We start from the raw sequence: 16,483 nt of genomic DNA, 5'->3' as shown, positions 1-16,483 counted from the left end.
TTCAAAGATATTAAAACAAGTCAAAGGAGACTGGCCGCTTCATAAATAATAAAAATGTTATTGAAGACAAAATTATTTTTGCTGAGTCGAGATACTTAATCATTCTCAGAACTTGGAAACAAAAACTAAAGACAGGGGACTGATGGGTTTTATATTTTTTACTTAGACGGTTCATTTAATTCTTCACACTTTTCAATCAAACCTAAAAATAGGAGCACCTAATGTTTTCTTAAAAGGTTAATGTTTTTTTTGGATAATAGGTTAAAAGAAAAAGTACCTTTACACTGTTATTGTTTGCTGAATGATTTTATAACACTTTGTTTTTAATAAATGAAGGTGAGTATTACACGATTTAAATTAGTAGGTAAATCCTCGCTAAATATATTAATAATATGAAATTTCATTTGATCCCAATGAGATTTTAAAATTCAAGCCGCGTTCGCTCCATGAAAATAAAATCAACCGTGAACTTTACATTCAGGAGAGCCTCGAATTTACATTTTACGTAGATAGGACTCTTTATTTTAACTTGGTGAAAAATAATGCAAATCACCTTTTTAGGAAATCCCTGCGGATCAACGCAGCGGGGTTCTCAAGGATGCTTTTTACTAACTCGCTGAAGATGTGGATTAATATTAAGGCACGGACTGAAATTCTTGGATCACAAGAAGCACTTTTAATATAAAACTATAGTTTACAGTTGGACCAAATGAGAGATATCCTCGAGATCTTTAAATTGGTATAAGCGTTTATTACGTAGATACCTCATCGATAGGTCGATTTTTATTATAAAAACTTTTTTAATATTTTAAAAGCAAAATTAATCAAAAGTTTCATTGTTTTTCAGTAGGTTTTAATCACACAGACTAACGAGAATGAACCCTTATAAATACACAATTCATAAAATCTCAGTGAAATTGTGTAGCTCGCGATTTACGAGAGATAAATAATCCAAATACCTGACTAGCACTAGTCGGGTATGCGAAGTCAGTCTCTAAGGGTATGGGACCACCAGAGCGCGTGAAAAATTCAGTTCGGTCGGCAGGAATGTTTTATTTAAGGCGGTGCGCAGTGCGGCCCGTTGAAATATTTAGTAACGACCATTGAGACGCAGTGTTACCTTTCTTCGCACGACACCGACTATTTGACACCGTTTTTACCTTGGCGACATCCCTTCGCAAACGCACAGCCCTAACGAGACAGCTTTGAACTTTTGTACAAAACCTTTGTAGGTCTAGTAAGGTTATGTTTATGTGGGACGCTATTGTTATCTCTCGTAACAAAGCTTTATGATATGTTGAATGTTTTTAATATAAATTCGTTTCGATTTATGAAACCTCTCCCCTTTTGGCCTTACAAATATAAGCATAAGCACGACTGAATATAAGCACGACTGAATTTGTAAATATTATTGAATATTAGTATCTACAAAATGTTATACTTACAAAAATTGAATGCTATCTAAGTACCTATAGGATACCTAATGTACCAATTTTGCAATGTTATTCCGCACCGTTTAATCTAAATTATTTTTTTATTCATATCAACAAAATATAGGTACAGCATCCGTATCACCTATTTTACTGGGAGTCAATAAATAACCCCGGGCGTGTTTTACGTATACGCTTATACTGGATATAAAACGAATGATAGCCAAATGGGGCACTTTGTGGTTTCCATCTGACTTTTACGACGTGTGTATAAAATGCCAATGGTAACAAATTTTCGCAACATATACCTGACTGTAGGTACAAGATATACGACCCAATTTCATGTAAGTAGGTGTCGTTGCCAGGAGGTGTGTATGGTTATTTTTATTACCATAGAAATTGTATTTCGGGACCAGAGTACCCACTCATCGATCGTCGTCCAATACTTAATAATAAATTAACTATCTACTTAGTAGGTATACTTTATATAAGCAATTTACCTATTAGGTACCTTTCACACTGTCACATTTTTCTGAGACTCATAACGGCCAACTAATATAAGTAGGTAACAACCTATCTACTGATAGGCGTAGGTCACCAATAGGTAATAATTAAATCAATAAATCACCTCACAAATAATTTTCGGCATTTACACATTCTTTCATCTCGTAATTGTTCGCGCGGTTTGCCGACAGTAAATTGCGTCTACCTCAAGCCCTTTAACCGATTGAGTGGCCACTTACCTGAACAAATAAAAATAACAATGAATATTGTCGCTCCATTGATGTAACAAAGCACCTCTTTAAGTCGACCACAGCTTTTCGGGGCCGCAGTTCCTATCTGATAAAGGTATGAGTCATTTTTAAGGCTTAATGGTTTCCACCGAATTGAAAATGAACTTATTTTCTTGGCCCTTAAGTAACGTATTTTAATGTGTCCACGAAAGGCTGTTTACATTTTCCAGACCTTCGTTTTTCACTTATTGTAATTACCAGTCGTGGAAATCTAAAATTCTTTCTTTGTAATAGGTCAGTAACTACCCAAAAACACGATAACTTCTCTCTTGCGATTTCATATTTACCGCACCTGAATTTAATGTCTAGTAGGGAATTTCCGATCTAATTATTGGCTTAATTAAATTTAAATTAGATTGGTTAAAAAGCTACAAGATAGGTGGCCCGGAGCGAGCACAGCGGAGCGTAGCACATGTGCCTAAACCCAATCATGCGGGTTATTGGGCGGCGACCTGTGCCCTAACGGGAATCCATGACTGGCTACCGAGGTAAGAAGCTGCTGTGTATCACATTTTATATTACGTTGTTAGTATTTTCCTAGGATGGAATTTAATTATTCACTTCGTAGGTATGTATAATTCAAGCTGAAGTTTTAGTAAAAAGGTCGTCATCTGTCTTATTATGCATAGGTATACCTCGGGATCGCAAACCAGAGGAGTTAATGAGACCACACAATGTCAAGAAATTGACCTCTTACCTTAGGTAACTTAAATAAATACTGTAGAAAGAGGATTTGCCAAATTCAAATTTAGAAGGAGTCGTGGTTATGTTAATTAATGCCAGAGGGACCGCAATCCCTCCATCAAACACTGCGCACAAATTATCCACATAAGGGATAATCTGAGTGGCCAAGTGAACCGCAGCAATCACGATCTCTCCGAGTAAAACCGTCTACGTCAAACCAGCATCCCTCTTTAGTATTCCCGCACATCAGATAGGCTCGTCCATCTAAACCGTACGTAATCATTTTCATGAAAAGATTTTTATATCTGATGAGAAGGTTTAGCTGAGTGAAACGAAACTGATAGGTATAGGTATTCGTCTTTACCTTATTGAAAAGTACTCATAGGTGATCCTTTTTCATGTAGGTACCTATTTTAATTCATTAAGTTCAGAATAAACTTTCATCAAAAATACGAGGGGTTTTATTAACAATTTGTTCTGTACAGCGACGTGTCCTACGTGCAATGAAAAATGCATCCAGTATCGTACCATACGGTCGTCGGGCTGATTAAATAACAGTGTACCGGTGCATATCGCCTGATGACCGGCAGCCGGACGGTATTACATTTTACGCCAGCCGTATAACGGGAAATTCATCCGAAACGTTACGGTCACTAGCTAAGTAACTAAACTGCGCTCTGGGGCTCGCTTCAAAGATAATTCGAGTTCCTAGGGATATTTGATCGCCAGTAATTAAGTCCATTTTCCGAGAAGAGGTAACAACGTCAATTATAGCGGAGTTATTAGAATATAGTGAGGTAGATGTCTCGTTTATACCGCTGCTGGGTAGAACATGGACGTAGGTAGTATGTAGGTACTATGATTAAGATTAATGAGTTACCACACATGAGTAATATGTCTGTCTCTTAACTTATTATCTAAGTACAAATGTTATATCTTGGTAAGGACAAAATATTTGTTGGAAAGTAGATAATAGATCGCATTTATTTTCTTTTAGGTGATGGTAATGTAATTTACTAGCCTTTGGTACCTTACTACTTAGGTACTACTTACCTACCTTACGATACAATTAAGGCACCATTTATTTTTACTTAGTTATTTTTGTACTCTCAAAAACTTCGCCGTTGTACGAAGAAAAATACAACAAACTGACATTTAGCTATGAAAATCTACATAAGACCCCAGTGAAAAGCAGATTTGTCTAGGTAAGAGTGACGTAATCGCCTCACTTTATTTACGACTTGGGTACTTTTAGCTCGAGCAGGGCGCATTATTAGCTCCAGGTCTAAATAAAAGTATCACAAAGCAGCTTACGAGGTCGCAACCCGTTCAAACTTTTACCTTTAAAAGAATTAAAAAGAATAAACAGAATCACATAACAAACCAAACTTTTCCTCTGAAACTTTTTAAATGTGTAAAGTTCATTTCTGGCAGTCAAACAAATTGGAATTTTTAAAGCGCTGCGTGCACCTTCTGTAGGTAGCTATAGGTAGGTACCTACATTGATATGTAGGTAGGTACGTATCTACCTACAATATAAAAAATATGCAGGTAGATTACCAGCGGTACCGTTAGGTAGGTATGATTTTTGGCTTCTGATCTCCTTTCTATCCATCTATATCGGAGAGTAAGAACCGATGTTTAAACGAATACCCTGCCTTGTGGCCTCCTAAATAATTCTCCATAATCCAAATAGTATAGGTAAATAAAAGAAAATCGGAATACCAATGTGCATTGGACTCCACCCCACTCTCCCAAAGAGACAACTTCTAGCTAAGCATGCAATTCGCAGTTGCGATCTGCCAAGCGGTTAATACTCCTAAGTATAATACTAGATAATTGCACCAAACTAAAGTGTTGCTGTGCTAATTATTACTGTACGAACAGGGAACAGATTAGTTTTTAGTCTACTTGGAACGTTTGCAGGAAATGATAGTGTGTGGTCTGGTCACCATAGTTTTGCTCAAGGCTAAGAACATATGTTTTGCTCAACTAAACGGGCTTAAATTTTTCATCCATTGGTACCCTGATATTTTAAACGTGGCAGATACGTGTTCACAAGAAATACAACTGGTATTTTTAGCAAACATAAAAAGAGAACATAACCCAAGAATCCCAAGCATTAAAATTGGAAATTACCAGGAACAACTTTGGTCGTTTTAAGTTCCAATTTGTTCACTGATAGCTGCTATTACCAAGACGAACACTATCTTTTGAACCACATTGCATTGAATGCCGTAATTGGCAATTATCTCGTGAGTTACTACAGCATTTTTGCAGCTTACGCTAGCACTAAGTAGGTGAATGCCTTCCTACCTCCCTTCTTATATCTTTATGATCTGCTGAAATGAGAACGAAATGGGTACCAACGTGTTTTCTAGATAGGTAGGTACATCGCCTAGGTATTTGAGGCGCTTAACTAACGAGGTTTTTAGCCCTGATGCAAAAGAGGGGTGGTTTAAGTTTGACCGTTGTGTATGTTTGTAGCACATGCAGTAAGTAGTTCTTAAACGGATGACCCAATTTGGGTGCCAGTATTCGAACCAGATTTTTGATGAAAGCTGCTGTAAACATTTACCATCGGCTCAGCCGTTTTACAGTTTGACAACGGACCGATAGGGATCTCGGATACAAATAGGCGAAATGTCACGTTTCTTACCTATTAAGGAGGTAAAAAAGATACTAAAATAATGTTTAATTATTTCAAAGCCCGGCGAGGCTCGAATAAAATCGACTTAGCTACTCATCGTTTATATCAATGCATTATTTACGAAACAAACTTTCTCAAGTTAAGGTCTAGAGTTCTCTACAAATCCCGCAAACAAGCAGAAAGTTTGAAACTCAACAGATGCGGATGAGACGTGATTAATCACGCAGCCGGCATCGGTTTGCGATATATTTGAACACGTACGTAACGAAGGAACGACTACAGACAGAATTTACGTAAAAGGGAAAATATGATGTAGGCATCGAGGGACACATTACCACATCGCATTTCTTTTATTTGAAGTATTATATGTATATGTATAACGTAGATATGTTCACGGCCATTTCCGCGTTTCTAATAGGTTCTTTGTTTCCTGCGTGAAGGGTTTTTATAGATTTGTTACCATGAGAATCTGCCTTATCTCAGACCTGACTTCTAAGTTGATAACTAGACTCTACATCACTACCTACATACCTTAATAGACTCCCGAAAAAAATGTAGAGTAGACTTTGGCACAAACCTGCTTTTATTGCTTTAGTTATACTGGTACATTGTAACAAATCTAGGTAACAATACGCAGTCACAATTACCGCAAATAGCACCATACACTAGATAGTGTGCATTGGAGTGGAAATAGCTGTAAATCCTCTTTTGCTCTCACAGTTATGGATTTATGATGATTTATCCAGCTACAGAACCTAATCAAAAAAGTGTTGGATAATAAAAATATGGAGTATGTAAAAGTTTTTATTGTTTCTTAGCTAAATCCTCTAAAGCTGATGCTATCCTGAAACAAAACAAATAATAGGGCTTAATTTTAAATTATTTCAACCATAAATAACATTAAATTTTAATGTGAATCTTGTTAGGTACTCACCTTGATAATACTTCTATCTTCTGTATTTTATACTCCCTTTCAAATTCTAATTTGTCTCTTTCTATTTTGATAATCTCTTCATCGAAGGAGGCTGAAAAATAATTACCAGAAATATTTAGTAATTAAATAACACAATTACATAAACATTGCATTCATTGTCATGAACTTAATAATTTATATCAAAATAAAGCTTTTTTTAAAGTTGATATCTATAGCACTGTATTTGAATCATAAATTACTTACCACATCTTTTCTGAGGAGGTACATAATTTTCATTGTCTATGCTCTGTGATGCGTCCCCACTTCCTTCTGAACTCAGTCCTCCACTAGTTTCACAAAGGGACTGCTGTTTAAGAGCTCTCTTCTTTGTGTTTGATTTTAGATCCCGCCAAGTCTACACACCAACAATTATTTTAGTACAACAAACATACAAAACAATAATAGGTAAATTATTACAGCTGTACTACTTATACACATTATTTGCAAGCAATGCAGTCTGTACATGATGAGGCAATACAGGCACTCCATCAAGATAAGAACAAAATGTTTTACCTGTTTCCATTTATCTATGGATTTCACAGCTCCTCCCATGGAATTCAGTGTAGCCGTCAAGTCTTGCCATTGTGCCTCAAGATCTTCTCTTTCAAGTCCTGAATTGAGAAGCCCCTTGGCAACATCAGAATGTTCCTGCATGAAATCCATCAATGCAGTCACTTGAGCAGCTGTTGCATGCCTTTTAGATGATTCCATTTTCCTTCCACCTTTGCAAGCATATTTTCAGGATAAAAATAGGTCAATACTTGCTTTTCCATTCAATCAATGCCACAAACTACGAGAGCAACGTAATAATGTCAATAGCTAACGATTTCCTAAAGTTAACATGTTAAAAGGAGGTGTTCGAAGTTCACCAATGTATAGATGGAAGTGGGAATATAAGTATTAATACAACAAATTTAAAGTTTACGTTAAAATTATAATTTTCTCACCATTTCTCACAACACAAATACACAATGTTTACAAATAACCGACAAGTGTCAATGTCAACTGTCCAACAGGATAGTGTCAAAGTCGTTATTCAGATTCAAATTACAGTGTGCCCAATAAACTAGTTGAAAAGTATAGAACATCTTTTTTCATAAAATAAATTGGGGATTAAACCGCGCACCTAGATTAAATAAATTATGCCTGTAGTGTAATCATCATTTTCATTGTCTCACGTTTTATTATATTTTGTTTAAGGGAGACCTTGACCGTAAAGTTTTCTACAGTCAGAAATCATCTGTCCTGCGATTGACATTTAATTTTGGTGGGTAACTATACCTTTGAGCCGTTTGGGGTTGAAACCCTCGGGCCGTGGGGTCCAAGTGCTCATCTCCTATATAAGGATATCGCTAAGCGACTTGCTGACACTTCAGGTGACCCAAGGGCTGGTTTTTATTTTGGCCAAAAAGTAAGCATTGCCATACAACGTGCCATTTTGCCATTTTGCCAAACAAAATTGCCATAAAAAAAATTGTGACATTTCTTATCAGAATGAACATGTCAAATGCAGTTAAAAACATAACCTTTTGACCATTTATATTATATTAACTGAAATAATTAATAATTACGGGGATTTAAAGAAAAAAGATCAATCAATATTCATAAATCAATCTAAATATGGCTTTATGGTCTTGGGTAAGTAAGGGCAAATACATGGGTCTAATTACAAAATCCTGTTTCTAAGGAGATAAAGTACTATTTAATTTTGATCTCACTTCTCAGCTGTTATTTCTTATTACAAACCTCGTATATGTGATTTCAGGGTGCTAACTCACATGGACAACTAGGTGTAGGTACTGCAAGTGAGCAAGTAGATAAACCCACCAAGGTAGAAGTGCTCTTATATCAGACCAAAATAAAACAAATTGCTTGTGGAGGTGGACACACACTTCTGATAGATGACGAGGGGAAACTTTACTCTTGTGGATGGAATTCGAAACTTCAGCTAGCAAGAGAAACAGAAGTACATAATTTTGAAAGGACATGGGCTTTGAGTGGCATTAAATTTACAAACATTGTATGCGGATGGGACTTCAGCTGTGGAGTAACGGATGACCATTTCTTGATTGTATGGGGTTCCAATGCTTATGGGCAACTGGGTATACCATCAACACCAAAAGAATATTTCTCAGATATAATGAAGCCAATAAGACTTCCAGTGAATGCTGTTCTGGTTTCTATGGGTCTGAGGCACACAGCTATAGTTAACTCCAAGGGTGAAGTATGGACTACAGGAGGAGGCAGGCACGGTCAACTTGGTCTAGGAAACGAAATTTTGTCCTCTGACAGGTTTCAGAAAGTGGAGGGTGTGGGTAAAATTTCTCACATAGCATGTGGCCAAAACCACACAGTAGCTTGGTGCTCTGAGGAGAGAGCACTTTATGTATGGGGAGATAACAAACATGGACAGTTACTCCTGTCTTCAGATAAATATAAAAAAATATTCAAACCCAATAAAATAGACATAGGTATAAAACAGGGAGTCAAAAAGTTATTGAGTGGTTGGACTAATGTTTTGTTATGGTTAGAAGATGGTACTCTTATAGCTTGGGGCAGAAATAACTGTGGACAGCTTGGCACTGATAAAGCAGTGCCTTCAGGAACATTCACACATATCAAGTTACCAGGTAAGCTCCTATTCAGAAATTTTATTTATATTTATGAAAACAAAACTTGCAGACACTAAAAGCAAGGTAGATTTTAGAATATTTAACCTTGTAACAAGGCAATTAAACATTTTCAGATGGCAGACAAGTGCAAGATGTTGCAGTGGGATCAGAGCACACCATTTGTTTAGCAACAGACAACACCCTGTGGGCATGGGGATGGAATGAGCACTTCAACACAGGCATTGATATAGGCAACAATGTCCTGCAACCTACACTAGTGCCTTTAGAATTAGATAAAGATTCAAAAATTACCCAAATATTTGCTGGTGGTGCTCAAAATTTTATCATTTTTGATAATGATTAAATTGTAAAGTATCAATTTACTTAGCAATCTGTGATAGGCCACAACATGTTGTAGTATCATAAACATGTCATCAGATGACTCATGCTAGTCAATGCAACATAATTTTGGTTACAATTTTAAATTGTTTTTAAATGCATTTTTTGCAAATATTATTACTGAGTTAACTATTTTACATGCATGTTTGAACTTATTTACTCTGATTTTATAAAATGTGTTGATATGTTTTCTACATATTACTAGAATAGGTCTTATTTGAACAAGAGCGCCTTTTTAGGGTTCCGTAGCCAAAATGGCAAAAACGGAACCCTTATAGTTTCGTCATGTCCGTCTGTCCGTCTGTCCGTCTGTCACAGCCGATTTACTCGGAAACTATAAGTACTACAGTGATGAAATTTGATGGGAATATGTGTTGTATGAACCGCTACAAAAATATGACACTAAATAGTAAAAAAAAGAATTGGGGGTGGGGCCCCCCATACATGTAACTGAGGGATGAAATTTTTTTTTTCGATGTACATACCCGTGTGGGGTATCAATGGAAAGGTCTTTTAAAATGATATAAAGTTTTCTAAAAAACATTTTTCTTAAAGTGAACGGTTTTTGAGATATCAGCTCTCAAAGTCGTAAAAAGTATGTCCCCCCCCCTCTATTTTTATAACTACGGGGTATAAAATTCTAAAAAAAATAGAGGTGATGCATGCTAATTAACTCTTTCAACGATTTTTGGTTTGATCAAAGTATCTCTTATAGTTTTTGAGATAGGTTGATTTAACTGTAATTTACGGAACCCTTCGTGCACGAGTCCGACTCGCACTTGGCCGGTTTTTTGTATTATGTTATACAGAAAATATAGGTATTTGTTGTTGTGATACTTACATATAAATGAAACAATACAGTATATTACATACACATGTGATTTTATTGAATTATAACACATGTATTGCATTATAATAAATAACAACTATGATAATGACTAAAAGCATAATAAATTTGTGTACAGTGAAATATGAAAATATTATGGAGAAAATGAAATTAATAATTACCATTGGGGGCTATATAGCATTAATTACATTCACCTTTTACTGTACACATTCACTATTTCAATACAGAGGTATAAAATACTGCAGTGACAGAAGATATGCCCAAATATACAAACATCACTTAATTTTAATGTTATTAGTGCTGCCTAAAGTTAAGCGACATTTGAATATTTCGGTATTACTGTATGATAGCAATGTTGATATTTGTAGTCTAAGTATATGTTAATAATTACATGGTATTTTACTATTTTACCCTTTTCTGTTGATGGATAAAAACAATACAAATAATAATAAATTACTCAAAATTTTCATTATATTCAGCTTATTAAACTCAATTTACATGAAAACAGTTCTCAAAAGTTGTCACAAATTATTTTTGTTTCAATTTGAAAGTAGTAAAATGTAAAAAGAATTGTGTATGGTCAATAATGCAACTAATAACTGAAAATAGTTCATACAAGAAGGAACAAATTGAGCACCATTCATTAATAAGTTGTGTTCCAAGAGGAGTACACAATTCAGTAAAGAAGTTTCTAAGTACATTTTAAAATTTTATAACAATTGTACATAATGATACGACAGGAAACTTTACCATATTGATTAACATATTAAAATTTACTCGTACAAATAATTAACAATTATTATGTCAACAAGTTCATTATTACATTGAATCAGCAATTTCATATAAAAGTAATAGAAAACAAAGAAACTTCCCAAATTGTTATTCTAGCAATATTTTTGCAAAATTAAAATGGTTGGTATCTATATTAGTTGCAAATGACCATTTTCAATAAACTAAACAGATTGCATCATATAAAAAACAGATTAAACATACTAAGACACATGGGTATATGATTGTTCAGCTTGCGTTTGTGCAATATTGAGCAATATTAACAGGACTTTAATATCACATTCACAAAGCAGAGTTGAACAGCCAAACATATTTATTCTGATAGTTCGCTACCTTTTCCTTTCACCTTTCTGTGTCTTACGTTTTTCTTTTTTCTCTTCCTTTAGCTGCTTTTGTTTTTCTCTGAAATGACAAAATAAATAATTGATTATTATAATAATAAACTATGGCTGTAATAATACTGAAATCTGAAACAGATTAAGATCTTTAGAGGCAGAGAAAGATGTTTACCTATCTTCTTTATCTTTTTCCTTCTTCTTCTGGGCATCAAGTCTGGCTTGTTCACGGCGCTCTCGCGCTGCAGCTTGAACATCTGCAGCATTTGTATTCTTTACTAAGTCCGGACCTACAGCCTCTTCTTCTTGCACAACGTCTTCCTGAAAAACGAATGAAGAAGGGAATGTGTCAGTAGCAAAAAATATCGTACTAAATAGCATGGTATGGTGAATTTATAACCTCTTCCAAGTTCTTAAGTAGTAGGTTCTTTCGTAGTTACTATTGTTTATTACCTCATTGTCAGAGAGCTGACTATACTGAGACAGTATTGCTTCACGAATCTTTTTTTCTTCTTCGGTGTATTCTCGTCGAGTTGTTGTGGCTGGAGCTTGAGATTCTAACAATTTCGCTAGTCGAACATCTACATCTGTTACTGGCTTTGGGGTTTCTTCTTTCGGCCGGCATGATTCCCATTTCTCTATAATCTCATCTATGTGAGTTGAAATGTCCTTTTCCTGTTGATTATAGCATTAAATTAGAGAAATAGATGTGTAAACCATGCCTAGTACCAGTTGATACTTACCACTATCTCAGAAAGTATGCCTTCTAAAGCGTCTTTTTTCTCATCCACACTGTCTTCGCTTTCTAAAATACCTGATATGTATGATCCGAATACTCCTTCGTCAGTTTTAAGCGATCTCAACTTTTCACTCAGCCACGGCTCAAAGTCGCTAGTAGCCGCCGCCATATTGCCTAAGTTTTTTGGATTTCAAAATCTTTGACATTTTTCTACTGACGGTTTCGATTTTACTAATAGCAACATTCATTTGACAATAATTTGCCCTCAGATTAATTATTTGCAACAAAAATGTATCTTGAAATAATTGTAGAAAACTCAAAAATGGTTATTAGTTTAATCATGTAGCTGAACAAAATGAAATGTGTTTAAAATATGGGAACGCTGCGCTCAAACAAAAGCACGTTGTAGATCAACCAATACAGTTTACATTTCTGAACGATTTTTTTATCGAAATACCGTTGTCATCCAGGGAGTAGTGATGCTCTCGTAATCGATTTTAACACAACATCGATAAGGCTATCATGCATGCAGTCATTCTCAATTTTTCAACCGTCAGATAACTTTCATCTGAAGAATATATTTAACTTTTTGACAGCTTTTATATAGAAAAATATCAAAACGCAAAATTGCAAGCAAGTCATTGTATATTTGTGGAAAACGATTAAAAGCCAAGGTGTTGTCGATTTCTTAATCGATTTCAGTCATTCGAGTAGTAAAATAAAAGTGTCATCGTCTGTATACATCACTATAAAGTTTGCGGCGAGTGAATAGTTTACTGAGAGTGATTTGTAAAATATTTGTGTTCTAACTAAACAAGAAAATGTCTGCGAGATACGACAGAGCTATTACCGTATTTTCACCAGATGGTCATTTACTTCAAGTAGAATATGCACAGGAAGCCGTACGCAAAGGATCGACAGCGGTACCTATTTGAACATTATTGGTTATACGAGATCTGCTTTTTATGCATGTATTTCAATTGTTGCAACCTATTTTCTTCTTTCAGGTCGGTGTCAGAGGCGCTGATGTGGTCGTCTTAGGAGTTGAAAAGAAATCAGTGGCAAAATTGCAAGAAGAAAGGACTGTGAGAAAGATCTGTCTTCTGGATGACCATGTCGTAATGGCATTTGCCGGATTGACTGCCGATGCAAGAATCCTCATCAACAGGGCCCAAATTGAGTGTCAGTCGCATAAGTTGACTGTTGAAGATCCTGTAACTTTGGAATATATCACTAGATACATAGCAGGACTTAAACAGAAGTACACTCAAAGTAATGGTCGTCGACCTTTCGGTATTTCTTGCCTGATCGGGGGCTTCGATTACGATGGTTTCCCTCACTTGTTCCAAACTGAGCCATCAGGTATTTACTATGAATGGAAGGCTAACGCTACAGGTAGATCAGCAAAGACTGTTAGAGAATTCTTAGAGAAGAACTACACTGCTGATGAAGTTGCAACAGAAAATGGTGCTGTCAAGGTAAATATTGTGCCTAGTTTTACTATCCTATATACATACAGGAGCACTTTGCCACGTAACACTCACCAAGTTACTTAATATGAATTTGTTTATTTTAGATTGTAGTTAGTTTTTAGAGTGATTTAGTACTAGGAGGCAATTTTAAGGTATTTAAAATTTTAAATGTATTCAAGTGTATTTACAAAATAGCAATCACACTTATGAAGTAATATTGCACACACTACCTATAGATACAATACATTTCAGAAAAGATGAGGAGTATTCTAACAGCAAACCTTACTCTAAGAAAGCTGGTAGTGCATTTATTTATCTTACAACATATTATTAACATTTTTAAATATTAGATTCATCATCATCACCTCACAATACGTGCCATATCAAGGAGTACTGCCTTCTGAATCAGTCCCTTGATCCAGCCGACTAACGAGAGCCTCATGAGGTGGTTGTGGTGTTGGTCGAGGCTCTTGGCTAACAGACCATTGGCCGTAACGAAAATCGGCACAATAACAGTCATGTGGACATTCCACATGAAGAAAGCTTATTATTATAAACTTGCATAGCATTTACCTGGACATCTATAATTGCTACATAAAGAATCCTAAAACATAACTACTATGGTTTTTGATGAAGATAGAAGATTTCATTCCTTTACTTAAAATTTTTGGGAGTTATATAGCGTGCCCAGTTTTGCAATGGTTTTAATAATAACTTTTCCATGTTTCAGCTTGCCATTCGTGCTCTACTTGAAGTGGTTCAGTCTGGACAAAAGAACCTCGAAATAGCAGTCATGAGGCGTGGGCAACCAATGCAGATGTTGGACTCTGATACCATCAGTTCATACGTGTCCATTATAGAAAAGGAGAAGGAGGAAGAAGCAGAGAAGAAAAAACAGAAGAAGTAATAACATAGTAATGTGTTACACTTTTCTATATAATAACTAATACATGTTTTTAAGGAAATTAAATACTAGTTTTCTTTTAACTTCATTTTAAATACTTAAGAATTAAGTAGATCTATGGTTTTAGAGATCTGAGAATATAGTTCTTTCAAATCAGATCCACACTCTTGGTTGGGTCCTCTATTTATCATGATATCATTGAACATTTGGTCCCATTCTCCATGGTAGTGATCAGAGTTTTCATTATTTTTCTGAAAAACATTTGATAACTAAAGTGAAACATTATTCTGCTGCAATATACTGTAAGATGGTGGAACTTTGGTAATGAAACAAGAGCTTACCTCAGCCTTGTAGACATCATCAATGTGATCATTGCTTATTGAGGGTAGAACACAATTCAAGGAATTGTGATCAATTTCTTTACCATCTCCTATCTTTCTTGCTATGCCTTGATCTGTATCATTATCAATGTTAAACTCTGCTAGTAGTTCAACACCAGAGTTGTCTCCAGAAGGTTCCGGATCAAGTTCAGGCATGCTAAGAAACTGAGCTGGGAAGTTGTCATTGTTCTGTTGACATGCTTCATCAGAAAAATTCATCAAGCTGTCTTGAGATGTTTCTCTATAAAAAATGAACAATTAAATACATATAATTGTTCAATACACCACCTTAGTGTCAGAACAAGTATGTAGTATATAAGTTTACCTATATGTACTAGTGTCTTCAGTAATTGTAGGTTCATTTTGAGGAGCTGGGACATTAGCTGTGGAAAGGAATGGATCAAAAGGATGTAAGGATTAGGCATAAAAAGGTTTTTAAAGAGTAAGGACAGTAAACCTGGGTCTGGCAACACTTTTTCGGTGTTTGCATTATCATTGGGTATCAACCAGTCAAATTCAATATTCTCTTCATCTTCACAGTAATCATCTTGTGAATCTGGAAGGTTTAGAACATATTCATGTCATTTTTTAAATTCAGTAACTATTGTTCTAGTCTCAAAACAAACAAGATGTGTACCTTCACATTCAAACTTAAGGTTACAAAAGTGCTTTGGTGAATTTTGTACAAATAAATCCTGTGCTGCTTTCTTCAAAGCCATGCGTAAAGCACGGCGAGCCTTTTGCAGTGGTGTCAAGTAAAGCAATTGTTCAACATTGCTATAGAGATTCTGCAAACAGTATTAAATTGTAAGGTAAGTAATTATCCCTGCATATTATACAAAGAAACTAAATATTGGTCTCCCTTGATACATAGTTAGGAACTGCATACCTTAGGTTTAAAATTTCTTTTCATAGCTAGAGCTTTCCTCGTTATTTTGTTAAGTAATTCGGGTTTACCATACTGAAAGTAGTCATGAACATATTCATGCATATATGGGTTACTAGAATTGCATAAAGGATCCTGCAAATGTGATGTAACCTTTCGGAACCCGTACAGGTTGAGCTGCCTAACAAAGCTTGAAATATTAGTGGTTTTAAATATTGAGTGGTCGCATTGTAAATAGTTATGAAGGATGCGATAGTTTAGCAAAATAGTTCTACCCGTTCCACCCCACAGAATAGCATCTGTTCGTAAATTTAACAAATACCACAGTTTCTGAGGAAAACGCATTTGAAATATTGCATTTTTATCGTCTTGCATGTTTGATAAAGTTAATTTTAACATCTGAAAATGCTTCACACACCAAATCACAAATTGAAAAGTCGCGCCAAGTCAAATAAAATGCCATGTCATGTTTAAAAATCATCTGTCAAACAATAGAATAATGAACCACAGATGTTCAATTAGGGGGTAAATAAAAACCAGTCAGCTGATAATATTATGGATAAATGGAATAAGTCATAAATTCATATTA

At 35.3% G+C, this 16,483-nt stretch overlaps 5 protein-coding genes across 7 annotated transcripts; 2 read left to right on the top strand and 3 right to left on the bottom strand.

Moving 5' to 3' along the window:
• Positions 1-6,349: 6,349 nt before the first annotated feature.
• Positions 6,350-7,609, bottom strand: LOC110373115 (uncharacterized). 2 transcript variants are annotated; one of them, XM_064035201.1, is made up of 5 exons: positions 7,479-7,609; positions 7,045-7,253; positions 6,736-6,886; positions 6,493-6,583; positions 6,350-6,425 (listed from the first exon to the last, which is right to left on the bottom strand). In XM_064035201.1, exons 2-5 carry the CDS (start codon positions 7,240-7,242, stop codon positions 6,398-6,400), a joined length of 468 nt encoding a protein of 155 aa, XP_063891271.1. In that variant the 5' UTR covers positions 7,243-7,253; positions 7,479-7,609; the 3' UTR covers positions 6,350-6,397. The 2 variants fall into 2 exon arrangements, with proteins under 2 accessions (XP_063891271.1, XP_021185942.3); XM_021330267.3 differs by having other exon boundaries at positions 6,350-6,402.
• A 424-nt stretch (positions 7,610-8,033) lies between these two features.
• On the top strand, positions 8,034-10,339 carry LOC110373096 (uncharacterized). Its single transcript, XM_021330236.3, has 3 exons — positions 8,034-8,169; positions 8,297-9,161; positions 9,278-10,339. Exons 1-3 carry the CDS (start codon positions 8,152-8,154, stop codon positions 9,505-9,507), a joined length of 1,113 nt encoding a protein of 370 aa, XP_021185911.3. The 5' UTR covers positions 8,034-8,151; the 3' UTR covers positions 9,508-10,339.
• Positions 10,340-10,403: 64 nt separating this feature from the next.
• LOC110373097 (coiled-coil domain-containing protein 43) lies at positions 10,404-12,454 on the bottom strand. The gene is made up of 4 exons (XM_021330237.3): positions 12,257-12,454; positions 11,967-12,188; positions 11,689-11,834; positions 10,404-11,580 (listed from the first exon to the last, which is right to left on the bottom strand). Exons 1-4 carry the CDS (start codon positions 12,419-12,421, stop codon positions 11,508-11,510), a joined length of 606 nt encoding a protein of 201 aa, XP_021185912.1. The 5' UTR covers positions 12,422-12,454; the 3' UTR covers positions 10,404-11,507.
• Positions 12,455-12,986: 532 nt separating this feature from the next.
• On the top strand, positions 12,987-14,694 carry LOC110373136 (proteasome subunit alpha type-7-1). The gene is made up of 3 exons (XM_021330313.3): positions 12,987-13,175; positions 13,260-13,730; positions 14,455-14,694. Exons 1-3 carry the CDS (start codon positions 13,074-13,076, stop codon positions 14,629-14,631), a joined length of 750 nt encoding a protein of 249 aa, XP_021185988.1. The 5' UTR covers positions 12,987-13,073; the 3' UTR covers positions 14,632-14,694.
• Positions 14,629-16,360, bottom strand: LOC110373135 (uncharacterized). Of its 2 annotated transcripts, none has more exons than XM_021330311.3 (6): positions 15,898-16,360; positions 15,646-15,796; positions 15,466-15,564; positions 15,334-15,391; positions 14,970-15,249; positions 14,629-14,897 (listed from the first exon to the last, which is right to left on the bottom strand). In XM_021330311.3, the coding sequence occupies exons 1-6, from the start codon at positions 16,291-16,293 to the stop codon at positions 14,727-14,729; spliced, it is 1,155 nt and encodes a 384-aa protein (XP_021185986.1). In that variant the 5' UTR covers positions 16,294-16,360; the 3' UTR covers positions 14,629-14,726. The 2 variants fall into 2 exon arrangements, with proteins under 2 accessions (XP_021185986.1, XP_021185987.1); XM_021330312.3 differs by having other exon boundaries at positions 14,629-14,879.
• Between the last annotated feature and the right edge of the window lie 123 nt (positions 16,361-16,483).

Source organism: Helicoverpa armigera, chromosome 6, assembly GCF_030705265.1.
Source record: "Helicoverpa armigera isolate CAAS_96S chromosome 6, ASM3070526v1, whole genome shotgun sequence".
Taxonomy (NCBI): Eukaryota; Metazoa; Arthropoda; class Insecta; order Lepidoptera; family Noctuidae; genus Helicoverpa; species Helicoverpa armigera.
The sequence above is the reverse complement of the archived record's forward strand: the minus strand, read 5'-3'. Positions and strand labels throughout refer to the sequence as shown.

What these genes read in the sequence shown, in the direction of transcription:
- LOC110373115 (XM_021330267.3), bottom strand. Translation starts at nt 7,242, where the DNA reads ATGGAATCATCTAAAAGGCATGCAACAGCTGCTCAAGTGACTGCATTG. An exon ending in ACCTCCTCAGAAAAGATGTG is followed by an intron (nt 6,584 to 6,735) that starts GTAAGTAATTTA and finishes ATTATTTTTCAG; the next exon opens with CCTCCTTCGATGAAGAGATT. An exon ending in AAGATAGAAGTATTATCAAG is followed by an intron (nt 6,403 to 6,492) that starts GTGAGTACCTAA and finishes GTTTTGTTTCAG; the next exon opens with GATAGCATCAGCTTTAGAGG.
- LOC110373096 (XM_021330236.3), top strand. An exon ending in CACACATATCAAGTTACCAG is followed by an intron (nt 9,162 to 9,277) that starts GTAAGCTCCTAT and finishes AAACATTTTCAG; the next exon opens with ATGGCAGACAAGTGCAAGAT.
- LOC110373097 (XM_021330237.3), bottom strand. Translation starts at nt 12,421, where the DNA reads ATGGCGGCGGCTACTAGCGACTTTGAGCCGTGGCTGAGTGAAAAGTTG. An exon ending in GCATACTTTCTGAGATAGTG is followed by an intron (nt 12,189 to 12,256) that starts GTAAGTATCAAC and finishes TATAATCAACAG; the next exon opens with GAAAAGGACATTTCAACTCA. An exon ending in GAAAAAGATAAAGAAGATAG is followed by an intron (nt 11,581 to 11,688) that starts GTAAACATCTTT and finishes TTGTCATTTCAG; the next exon opens with AGAAAAACAAAAGCAGCTAA.
- LOC110373136 (XM_021330313.3), top strand. Translation starts at nt 13,074, where the DNA reads ATGTCTGCGAGATACGACAGAGCTATTACCGTATTTTCACCAGATGGT. An exon ending in TACGCAAAGGATCGACAGCG is followed by an intron (nt 13,176 to 13,259) that starts GTACCTATTTGA and finishes TTCTTCTTTCAG; the next exon opens with GTCGGTGTCAGAGGCGCTGA. An exon ending in CAGAAAATGGTGCTGTCAAG is followed by an intron (nt 13,731 to 14,454) that starts GTAAATATTGTG and finishes TCCATGTTTCAG; the next exon opens with CTTGCCATTCGTGCTCTACT.
- LOC110373135 (XM_021330311.3), bottom strand. Translation starts at nt 16,293, where the DNA reads ATGTTAAAATTAACTTTATCAAACATGCAAGACGATAAAAATGCAATA. An exon ending in AAAAGTGTTGCCAGACCCAG is followed by an intron (nt 15,392 to 15,465) that starts GTTTACTGTCCT and finishes TCCTTTCCACAG; the next exon opens with CTAATGTCCCAGCTCCTCAA. An exon ending in GAAGACACTAGTACATATAG is followed by an intron (nt 15,250 to 15,333) that starts GTAAACTTATAT and finishes CATTTTTTATAG; the next exon opens with AGAAACATCTCAAGACAGCT.